We start from the raw sequence: 12,737 nt of genomic DNA, 5'->3' as shown, positions 1-12,737 counted from the left end.
CAAACAAAATACAAAGTGCAAGAGTAAAGATACAAAGCACAACAAGGCATATTACCATAGCTTCACTATACAGTCCCCCTCGACATATGATCTCAACTGAAGAATATAATGAACTTTTTGATTCTCTAGGCTCCCGTTACATAATTGCTGGAGATTGGAATGCAAAACACACTACCTGGGGTTCAAGACTTATTACAACCAAAGGAAAACATCTCCTGGAAACAGTTCAACAAAAAAATCTTAACTATTTATCAACTGGCGAACCAACTTATTGGCCCACTGATAGAAATAAAATTCCAGACTTATTAGATTTTGCTATAATCAAAAGTATACCAATCGATCGATGTGATATTAAATCAAACTTTGACCTTAGCTCCGATCATAGTCCTATCATCATCAATGTGAGTAGCGAAATTCTGCAAAAAGTTTTCCCTCCTAGACTGTGTTTTAAACGAACTGACTGGCTAGAATTTCAAGAAATCGTAAACACCAACCTAAGTCTCAACGTAAGGCTAAAAACAGAAGAAGAAATTGAGACAGCAGTTCACGATTTCACAAATCTGATGCAAAACGCTGCCTGGAAAGCAACACCTGTACATCATAAGAGAAAGACAGATGATGTTCCCAGATATATTAAGGAGTTGGTAACCGAGAAGCGTAGGGCATGCAGAATCTGGCAGCACACAAGAAACCCAGCGGACAAAACCAATCTCAATAGACTGACTCACAGACTACATTCAGCACTTCAAGAATCCAGAAATACATCTTTTGAATATTTCATCAAAAACCTGACTCCCAGTGATCACTCATTGTGGAGAGCGACCCAAAAAATAAAAAGACCTGTCGTAACAGCTTCTCCATTAAGACAGAACGATAATGCATGGGCTAGATCAAATGAGGAAAAAGCAAGAGTTTTTGTAGAATACCTTGAAAAAGTGTTTGCACCAGTAGATTTATTCGAAGATGAATAAATAAATAGCTATTTAGATGCTCCCTGTCAACTATCACCACCTGCTAGATCAATTACTCCATCAGAAATTATGGAAGAGATAAAGAAAATCAACTCCCATAAAGTTCCAGGTTATGATCTAATAGTGGGAGAAATTCTCAAACATTTACCAAGAAGAGCTATCGTGTTTCTCACTACTTTATGCAACCGAATTCTTCATCTTTCCTACTATCCAACGCAATGGAAATTTGCTGAAATTATCATGATCGCCAAACCTGGAAAGCCACCAACAGAAGCTGCCTCTTACAGACCTATAAGCCTGCTGCCTATACTTTCTAAAATATTTGAGCGACTACTGCAAAGTAGAATAAATAATATAACCTCCATAAATAATTTAATACCAAATCATCAATTTGGCTTTAGGGAAAAACACACCACAACTCAGCAATGCCATAGGATAGTAAATTTAATCAGAGACGGTTTAGAAAACAAGAACATTTGCACTGCAGCATTTCTAGATATTCAGCAAGCCTTTGATAAGGTTTGGCACCAAGGGCTGTTATACAAATTAAAAACAAACATGCCGAGTCAGATTTACTTACTTCTAAAATCATACCTTTCCGACAGACATTTCGATGTCAAAATGGAAAAAGATAACAGAAGATACCAACTCATAAGGGCAGGAGTACCCCAAGGCAGTGTTTTAGGACCATTTTTGTACTTATTATACACCGCTGATATACCAACTACCAACGAAACAACTATCGCCACGTTTGCCGATGATACAGCAATAATTGCGCTTGTCCATGATCCAGTAGTGGCCTCTAACAAGCTACAAACACATTTAGATCGATTACAAAACTGGCTCCAAAAATGGAAAATCAAAGTCAACCACGAAAAATCGGCTCACATAACATTTACGAACAGACATGTAAATTGTCCACATGTTACAATAAACCACCAAGTTATCCCAGTGAAGGCTGAAGTCAAATATTTAGGTATTCACCTTGATCAGAAACTAACATGGAAAGCGCACATTAAAGCTAAAAAACAACAACTCCAAATAAAAACCAGACAAATGAATTGGCTTCTTGGTAGAAGATCACAATTATCCATAGAAAACAAACTGGCAATATACAAAATAATACTAAAACCCATATGGACCAACGGGATTGAACTATGGGGATGTACGAAACCATCAAACACCAAAATTCTGCAGACATACCAATCAAAAACTTTAAGAATCATTGCAAATGCACCCTGGTATATTTTAAACCAAACATTACATGAGGACTTAAAAATACCATTCATAAAGGATGTAATAGGACTGTATGCGACCAAACATAGAAAAAGAAGTATCAATCACAACAACGAGCTGATTTCCACGCTTTCCAATCGTCCATTACCAGTTAGGAGACTCAAGAGACAGTGGCCAGAAGACTTGTGTGAGTGACATTTGTGTTAGTGAATACAGTGGTGAATAAGATGAACCGGCACTGGCCGGCAACACCTACAAAACATTACATAATTATCAGTTTTACTTAATACTCTTTTGTACAGAGTAGATTGTAAATTTGCAAGTTTTCAAATAAAAAAAAAAAAAAGTTTTTTGAAAGTAAATTAAATATAAGACCAAATACTTACGATTTCGGGATAGTATCACGAGGTTTTTTCCTGGCTTTCCCTCGTGATTTACTATGGAATTTCTAACGCGAGAATTTTACTGTCATCGTTGCATTTGGTTGTCTTTTTAAAGACAAATCACATGCTATGATTTTTTTGTGACGGATATTCTTGAGTTGGGATTGATTTCATGTAATCGAATGAACTATCTTTTAGTAAAGTCGTCCCAGGAACGCAACTCATAAATATTGGCCATATCATTTTAAAGTCTTCTACTTTAAAATGTATAATATACGTCTGAATTGCCAATATAAATGAGTCAGATTAAATAAATTTTTAGAAGAATTTTTTTTTTACTTACCAACAACATTTTTGTTTATTTTAATAGTATTTTGTATTTTGACAACGAAACCCGATTTGGGCTTCGAAACGTTAATTAAATCATTTTTTTGGTAAAATTGTGGCTTGTACCCATTAAAAATAGTTGATAATAAAAATGCCACAAGGAAATAGCTTCAGAACAACATTAAGAAATTGAAGACGTTTATTCATTTTTAAGAACTTTTATTTTTACATGTTATATTTGTTAATATGCATTACCTTTTGATGTCGAAATCTTTAAACTGTCCAAAATCGTACCATTTGTCTGAAAAAAAAGAAAATGACATAAAATTGAACAAATATAGATAACGATAAAAATTTACTTTAACTTTAAAGTGTAACTCCGTTAAGACGGGCAAAATACCATCATCTCAAAATTTATGCTTTAATTATTTTTAGGCTATTGATTATGTATTTTAGAAAGGAACTACAACGTTAACGGGGTTAATTGTTTCATATAGTAAATGGACCCCTAGATATGAAAAAACCGCGGAGTGTTACCATTTAAAGGGGTGCGTTTTTAAGAAAGGGGTGAATTAGTCCCTAGGCACAAGGCGAATTAAGGTGAGTTCTATGCACTTTTGGTGCAAACACGTCTACAGGGAAATTGTTCCAGGTTAAATTTACTATCGAAATATCACATTTAAAAGTCAAAAATATTTTTTTACTAATATACATATATTCAAAAGTAAAGCAAGAAAAAAACACGAAAGATAGCAATTTTGTTTTTTGCCCCATAACTTTTTCCCACGGGGATATAGGTATAAGCATTGCTCTACAGAAAAAAAAAAAAGAATGTGTGTGTGTACTTTGTACGCACGTAATAAGAAGTTATTCTTCTATTATATAATTTCAACGAAGTAAATATACTTAACAGGTTATTTCTATTTTATTTAAATATTAAACTAACTTTCTTATCTACCACTTTCAAAAAATTTTTATTAAAACAACCAAAAACAAAAAAAATATGAATCGTCCATGATTGGAACCCGCAACCTTCCAGTCATTGGCCCAACGCGCTACCAACTACGCCACCGAGCTTCTTTAAGTGACACGTAAATTTCGGATATAATTACACAACACGGTGACAAATAGACATATAAAAATGTTATACCTACATACATAATATTTTATTATCTTACTACAGAGAAAGACAAATCCAAAAATTATAATAAATAATACACTTACTAAAAACACTAATATATTCTTTTAATGACTAATTTGCGCTGATACAGATACCAGTGGCGGCCCGTGAGGTAGTGCCATAGAGCCATGGCACTACCTTGCTAACTATGCAGAAACATATTTTTTATCTTAAATAAATTTTAATGCCTGTTTATTTTTTTTGTGAATATTTCTCTTTATTTTTATAAATTATATCAAATCTGGCAACTGTGTAGCGCAATGCAAATCTACCGACTCTGGCCACCCACGGCTGACCGGATAAAGGATGAAAATCATAAAAATCCCAGTGCCGAACGGCATAGTGGCTCGTGAGAAAAGAGAAAGATTGTATGAGCATCCTGTGTAAGTGACAGAGAGAGAGCGGTATTGCACTTTTAACATACGTTTAAATTGGAGTCTCCGTGCCAGGCTCGAAATCTCGAAAAGGAAGTTAGTGGATCTTAAGATACAATGTTTTAGATTTACATATTTCTAGTTTCTTTACGCGTTCGCTTGACGCTATTGTGTTTATTGTCTACTACTGTATTGTATATTTGTGTTTATACTCTACTATATTTTTTAATTTGTAATTATTAGTTAGTGCGTTGTGATCGTGGGTGTCGTAGGTATAAAAATAATATTTTGATTATTTTCTACGTTTAATTTATTTATTGACAATGAATCAAATTAGTATATTAAAAAACTCTTTTGGTGGTTTTTCGTTAAAAAAAAAACTACAAATTAAAGAACTCGGTCGGCCTTTACCCGATTTAAAAATTGAAAAACAAAGTGGAAATGGACAAAAACTTCGCTGTCGTAAGTTTAATAAAATTATTTATGATAAAAATAGCTGGTTGTGTGGTTGCGAACAAACTAATAAACTCTTCTGTTTTGTATGCGTTTTGTTTGGAGGTGACGAGACTTGGTCAAACAAAGGCACCGATGATCTTGTACATATATGGGAGAAATTGAAATCCCATGAAAAATCTAAAGTGCACATGAATAACGTTTTTAGCTTTTCAATGCTTGGTAAGTTAAATATAAAAACAGACGTTGCTGGTGAATTTCAATTAGTTATAGTCTTTCGATATTTGTGTAAAGGACGACCAGTTGAGAGATTTTGGAGATTTTACGTGCCGGGCGGACATGATGCTAAGTCAATCGCTGAATGTATTTTAAATGTTTTAAATCCATTGTTAAAACATACTCCAAACAAATTAATCGCTCAAAGTTATGATGTCGCATCTGTTATGAGTGGTGGCTTAAATGGTGTGCAAAAAATTATTAAGGAGACATATCCTCTTGCAAATTACGTTCACTGCTATGCACACCAAATGAATTTAATTATGACAAGTGCATGTTCCATCAATAAGCAGGCTAGGATATTTTTTTCTAATTTATCTGGTTTGTGCTCATTCTTTTCAACGTCCCCTCAAAGAACAAAAATTTTGGATGAGGTGGTTAATCGCAGGTTGCCAAAATCTTCCCAAACACGTTGGAATTTTCAGTCACGAAGTGTTCATACTGTTCATGAAAATAGAAAAGACCTCATTGCAGTTATGGACATTATACAAAGTACTTCACGTGATTTGTCTTCCATTAATCAAGCAAATGGTTACAAATTAAAGCTCCAGGATAAAGATTTTGTATTTTGGCTATTTATTTTTAATAAAATTATGCCTCACGTAGAAATTATTTTTCATCAATTGCAAAAAGTATGCACTGATTCTGTCAAAGTGAAAAAAGATTTGGAGAATTTTGCAGCAGCAATTCAAGGTATAAGGGAGCAAATGGACGTCATTATGGATAGTATTCAAGAAGAAATAAACACGTCACAGAGACAAACCGATAATGATGAACCAATAAAAAAAAGGCGCGAATTGAAGAGGACAGGCCCAGCAGAAAACGGGAAGCCTTAGAGATATGCGATGCAGTTTTGTTGCAAATAAAAACAAGGTTTACCTTCTCCGGACATTTAGTTGCTTCTCATTTATTTATGTCAGAGAAGTTGTCTGCTTATAAGGATAAGTTCCCCGAATCATTTCTTAATGAAACATGCACACAATTTTTATTTTTAAACAAAACTCGACTTAAAACTGAATTACAAGTATTGTATCAGCGAGACGAATTAAGTACTACCTCTGGGGCTGTTCCGTTATCTGTTTTATTAAATGATGAAGGTTTAAAATGTACATTTGAAGAAACCGTTAAACTTTTAAGTATATTAATAACCATTCCCATGTCAACATCTGAAGCAGAACGTTGTTTTTCAATGCTAAAACGAATTAAGACATTCCTCAGAAATACCATGAAGGAAGAACGACTAAGTGCTTTAGGTATGCTGTCTATAGAAAGACATTTTGTAAATGGCATTGACAATTTTAATAATAAAGTCATTGAAAACTTTGCCTCCAAAAAAGAAAGAAGGATGGACTTCACATATCGTAAACTTTAAAAGTGATATTAAATAACTTTGTGCGTGTGTGTAAATAATAGAATAGTGTTATTTTTATAATTTTCTAAATAGGCTCTAGAGACCATATCGTAACAACAAACTTCAAGTACATCAGCAGTGGTAGGAAGAATGAAACATTGACAGCATAGGATTAAAGGACGTGGTGGTCGGATGAGTGTGAGAGACGGAAGCTGATGCGTGATGACGAGCGACTGAGAATCGGGCAAAAGAAGGACATCGGGGAGAAGTCATGCCCTAACGGGCGATTCCACCCTGATGCCCTAGTATGAGAGGGGTGGGGTTTAGCTGGTCCCGGCCACATCGGAGTTACGGATGGCAGGGAGGTCCGATTTAGGGCCAAACTGGTCGACGTGACACTGATGAGGTTTCAGCTCAGGAACCCAGCACTGTTGGAAATGTTTACCTCCGACGTCTGTTTGCAGATTCCCCACCTAGTGATGAAAAAAACAAAAAAAAAAGTACATCAGCAGTAAATACTGGTGGTAAGTTGAATTTATTTTATTGCTAATTACTTAATTTACGGAACTGTTTTGATAAATTTTGGTAAATTTTTTGGCATCCCAAAAATAGTAAATATATAGATATAAGATAAAAATATCTGCGCCTATTTTTTTTTTATTTATATTTTATATCCTTTTTGACCATATCGTAAAACCGCCACAAAAAATTTAGGCAGCTGCCCGGATTCTGGCACTACCTTCCTAAAGTTATACGAGCCGCCACTGACAGATACATGCATACCTATCTTGAAAGATTAGCAACGAACTATTACTGTCTGTGTGCGCATGCGCGTAGATTTACGAAATTTTACTCTCAAGAAGATGAAGTAGCAGGCATAAAAATAAATGGCCTACCCATCTGTGAAATTAGATACGCCGATGACACAATACTAATAGCAGAAACTATTACAGATCTACAAAGAATTTTAAATAAGGTTGTTGCAACAAGTGAAGAATTTGGTCTGTCACTAAACATAAAGAAAACGAAATTCATGGTTATATCAAAGAAAATATTAGAAACATCAATCTACACGTAAATAATAAGACGATAGAACGAGTTCAGAATTATAACTGTTTAGGGACGAACATTAGTGAAACAAACGATTATACCAAAGAAATCCGAATTAGAATAGAAAAGGCTAGAAGTGCATTCACTAATATGAAACAAATATTGTGTAGTAGAGACCTCAGCCTAGATCTTAGAAAGCGAGTCCTAAAATGTTATGTATTTTCTGTTCTTTTCTATGGTGTGGAGACATGGACTCTCAATAAACAATGCCTCAATAGATTGGAAGCATTTGAGATGTGGACGTATCGAAGAATGCTGAGAATCTCCTGGACAGACAGAGTAACCAATGAGGAAGTACTAAGGAGAATACAGAACAGCAGGGAGATACTGGATTCCATCAAAATAAGAAAACTTCAATACTTGGGTCATATAATACGTGGTGACAGATATGAACTCCTAAAATTAATTATGCAGGGAATGATTCAAGGAAGGCGTAGCATAGGTAGGAGAAAAATGTCCTGGCTGAGAAATCTTAGAGAATGGTTTGGATGCAACTCAACTGAACTCTTTCGGGCTGTAGTGTCGAAAGTAAGAATACCAATGATGATTTCCAACCTTCGTCGCGGAGATGGCACGTAAAGAAGAAGAAGACTCTCAATCGCGCCTAAACAAGAATAACTTCAAAAAGTTCCATCCTTCCTATTTAAAATGACGTTTCGTAGAAGTACCTATAGTTTAGAGTTTCCAAAATATGATTTTTCAAAATTCGCCACTCACAGCGATTTTGGGACATTTTCCTAGTTACTTCGCAAAAATTGGTCTGTAACTTTTTTCTACGTAGCTTTAGGTGTATGCAATGTTCATTTAATAGGAAGAAAAGTCAATTACCGTTAAAATGGTCTATTGTAGAAGGTGGTATGGCTATTTCTAAGTAAGATATGGTTTTTCAAAGTTTTATACTTTTAATGATTTTTGATATATTTTACGATTATTTTTAAATTTCTCATTATAACTTGTTTTATTGTATATTTAGATATATGCATTGCTACATACAAAAGAAAGCTTATTTTATTTATTTTAAAATGGTGTATCGTAAAAAATTCTAGGACTATTTTTAAACCAGATATGCTTTTTCAAAATATGACATATACACATGCAATAGGTCCCACTAAGTTGGAACCATATGGAAAACTTTTTTATTATCAACTTTATGAAAGAAAGTTATTCTGTATAAAATAATCTAATACCTAAGATTCAATTATCAGGTATAAAATTGTATGAATAGTGTACGAGGTATGTTAAAAAATATGAATTTCGCTCAAATGTAAAGTACCTTTATATTTCACAATATCAAAAAATGTTATTAAGAAAAGTTATTTGGAATTAAAAATTAGTTTACAATATGCAATCATATTTTTCTAATCGAAAAAATAAAAAAAATTTAAATTTTTCTCAAATTACGGATACTCTTGGATATTCTACTGATATTATTGTCTCAAAATAGTCCTTAAATTTTTTTGCAATACACCATTTTAAATTAAAGAAAATATGTTTTTTTTGTTTCACAATGTGTATACCTAAATGTACAAGAAAAAAAGTCAGAATGAAAAATTTTAAAAATAATCATAAACAATATCAAAAATCACTAAAAGTATAAAATCTTGAAAAACCACAACAAAATTTTTATATGCATGTTCCCTATTCTGGAAGAGCTTATTAACTAGAGATTATTAAATAAGAGCTCTGGAAGAAGCATATCTCAATTACTTCCGCCACGTAGAAAGAAAAACGGCAACTATGGAACTATTGGCAGTAGATGGAAAGGTAGAATTCGAAGACCTAGAGGAAAATCTCCAACACGATGGGTAGACCACAAGACTATGGTGGGAAAAAGCCTACATGAAGCTGTCCGTGTGGCACAGGATTGCAGTCAATGGATACCAATGGTGTCACTATGCCCTGAGAAGGGCTCAAGGAGGAGTTTTATTTTGGACCCACTAACATGCAGAAAAAACTGAGCACTTTCATGTGACTCTTTACCCAATGATATCTATTGCCATTAGGGTTGGATCAGGCAAGAATTAATAAAACATTTTGACGTGATATTTGGATGATGTGCTCCAATTAAAAATTAGTTTACAATATGCAATCATATTTTTCTAATCGAAGAAATAAAAAAAATTTAAATTTTTCTCAAATTACGGATACTCTTGGATATTCTACTGACATTATTGTCTCAAAATAGTCCTTAAATTTTTTTGCAATACTCCATTTTAAAGTAAAGAAAATATGTTTTTTTTTGTTTCACAATGTGTATACCTAAATGTACAAGAAAAAAAGTCAGAATGAAAAATTTTAAAAATAATCATAAACAATATCAAAAATCACTAAAGGTATAAAATCTTGAAAAACCACAACTTGCTTAAAAATAGTCGTACAACCTTATACAATAAACCATTTTAAAGGTAATTGACTTCTCTTTCTAATTAATGTACCATTATGTATACCTAGAGATGCGTAGAAAAAAGTTACGGAACAATGTTTGCGAAATAATGGGGAAAATGGCCCAAAAATGTTGTGAGCGGCGAATTTTGAAAAATCATATTTCAGAAACTGCAAATTCTAGAGACTTTTACTAAAAGTCATTTCAAAGAGGAGGGATGAATGTTATTTTTTACTGAAGCAATGCCTATACCTATATCCTTGTGGAAAAAAATTATGGGGCAAAAAACAAAATTGCTTTCTTTCGTGTTTTTTTCTTGCTTTTCTTTTGAGTATATTTTTGTAAAAAAAACTTTTTTTGATTTTAAAATGTGACATTTTGATAGTAAATATAACCTGGAACTATTTTTCTGTAGACTTGTTTGTACCAAAAGTGCATAGAACTCACCCTAATTCACCCTGTGCCTAGGGACTAATTCACCCCACGGTTTTTTCAAATTTAGAGGTCCATTGACCATATGAGATAATAAAATCTTGTTAACGTTGTAGTTCCTTTTAGCTCTCTTATTTTGAACATAATCAATAGCCTATAGGTGATTAAAAAATTAAATTAAAAAATAACTTTTATTTACAAAATCAACGTTAGCCGGCTAACTCCTTCACCTACTTACAAAACGTTATTTTTGTTGTATTTTTTCCGTACTTTGCAATCAATTTAAAAATCTCAAAAAATTCACACTCATAGTTGAAGCTTTTCCAAACTTTTCTCTATTTATAGACCCGTAGGTTAAATCTACGTAACCTAAAACTGATTTTTTTTGTTTTTTCTTTTCCAAAAATTTTGGGGTTTTTTCCAATTTTATAAACTACAACATAGATCAAGTAAAGGTTTTCTCATATGCATAGTTTGAATGTTGTTCTGAAGCTATTTTCTTGTGGCATTTTTGCAATTAACTAGTTTTGATGGGATATTCTTGAGTTGGGGTTGATTTCATGTAATCGAATGAACTATCTTTCAATAAAGTTGTCCCAGGAACGCAATTCATAAATATTGGCAATATCATTTTAAAGTCTTCTACTTTAAAATGTATAATATATGTCTGAATTGCCGATATAAATGAGTCAGATTAAATAAATTATTAGAAGAATTTTTTTATAAGCAACAACATGTTTGTTCATTAATATTTTTTGTATTTTGACAACGATACCCGATTTGGGCGTCAAAACGTTAATAAAATCATTTTTGAAGTTATACTTCTTTACGATCGAGGGTGAAATTTTTTTCCCTGGCGCATGCGCAGACAGACAGTATGTAGTTCGTTGCTAATCTTTCAAATTATGTATGTGTCAGCGCAAATAAGTCATTAAAAGAAGATATTAGTGTTTTTAGTAAATATATTTATTATAATTTTTGTGTCTTTGGATTTGTCTTCCTCGGGCGTAAGATAATAAAATATCTATTTTTATACTTCACTTTGATTTATTTGTCACCGTGATGTGTAATTATATCCGACATGTCAATAGCACGGGGCTTGATAGCTCGGTTGGTGTAGCATTGGACCAGAGATCGATAGATCGCGGGTTCAAATCCAGGACGATTCATATTCATTTTTTTTTTATTTTTGGTATTGTTAAGTTTTGGTTAATTTCTGGTAATTATTGTTAATTTTTGGTATTGTAACTGTTAAGTATATTTATTTCGTTGAAATTATATAATAGAAGTATAACTTCTTACGTGCGTAAAAGTACACACACATTCTTTTTTTAGTAAAATTGTGACTTATTTCCCATCAAAACTAGTTAATTGAATAGTAACTGATTTCTTTAGGATATCCAAAAATTGGATTTAACCACCAAAAACACCGGGTTTTTAAGGGTTATTCGGAGGCCCAATTTTTTTTAGATGTCTAGATAATTATTAAACATTATCTTTTCGAAAAACGTATGATAAAATATTTGGTGTCCATTTACCCGGTGTCCTTACTGGACACCGGGTAGTTCAATCATGCGGACTTATTTAAGACAAAGAAACAATTAGATTGTTGGGCACTACAACAATTACTTTAACAATTATAAAACAATTGTTACTTCACTGGTGAATATATTTTTTTAAATACAATAGGACAAAATAATTAATAGAATAAAAAGGAATAAAAAATCGCACGTAATGAGATAATTGCACGTAATAAAAAAATTACCAAAATAATTATTCCACTTACAGAATTTTTGTTTAAATTCTTCAAATTCGCTGTTTAAATCACTAAACCAATCCGCGGTCACTTCAAACACTGCAAATTTTAGAACAGTCCAAAAAAGAAAAACTGCAACTGGATTATACATTATAACTTAAAAGGTAGACCACGTTCCAACTTATCATAAGAAATATAGAAATATTGTGGCAATCGTAAAAATACATAAAAGGAAATAGTGTTAAAAATAAAATAACGTAATTGAAAAGAGAGTACTTTAATGTGTTTCTAGATAATTTGTATATTGCACAAATATATTTATAGGAGAGAAAGTGTTTACCATAAAAATAATTGCAAAAAGTATGCACATAAAATCCTAAAAGCAATAATCAAGCCCGGACTAGCCCGCCGGTTCGCGGGCCGGTGCGACTTTGTTAGGATATATCCTTCTGTTTCTTTGAGCACTGTGCCCAAATAGGGAACTTGCATAAATTTTTAAATATTA

General features: G+C 32.8%; 1 protein-coding gene across 1 annotated transcript in view; it reads right to left on the bottom strand.

Moving 5' to 3' along the window:
- The window catches only part of LOC126892725 (glucose dehydrogenase [FAD, quinone]-like), a 61,631-nt gene extending 49,169 nt beyond the window's left edge, over nt 1–12,462 (bottom strand). The window contains exons 1-2 of the mRNA XM_050662365.1: nt 12,263–12,462; nt 3,173–3,218 (exon numbers count right to left, since the gene is read on the bottom strand). Of these exons, the coding sequence (XP_050518322.1) occupies nt 3,173–3,218; nt 12,263–12,383 (167 nt within the window). The 5' untranslated portion in view covers nt 12,384–12,462. The remainder of the gene's footprint in view (nt 1–3,172; nt 3,219–12,262) is intronic.
- Between the last annotated feature and the right edge of the window lie 275 nt (nt 12,463–12,737).

Source organism: Diabrotica virgifera, chromosome 9, assembly GCF_917563875.1.
Source record: "Diabrotica virgifera virgifera chromosome 9, PGI_DIABVI_V3a".
NCBI classification, from domain to species: domain Eukaryota; kingdom Metazoa; phylum Arthropoda; class Insecta; order Coleoptera; family Chrysomelidae; genus Diabrotica; species Diabrotica virgifera.
Note: the sequence above shows the minus strand (reverse complement) of the source record. Positions and strands in the feature narration are given on the sequence as shown.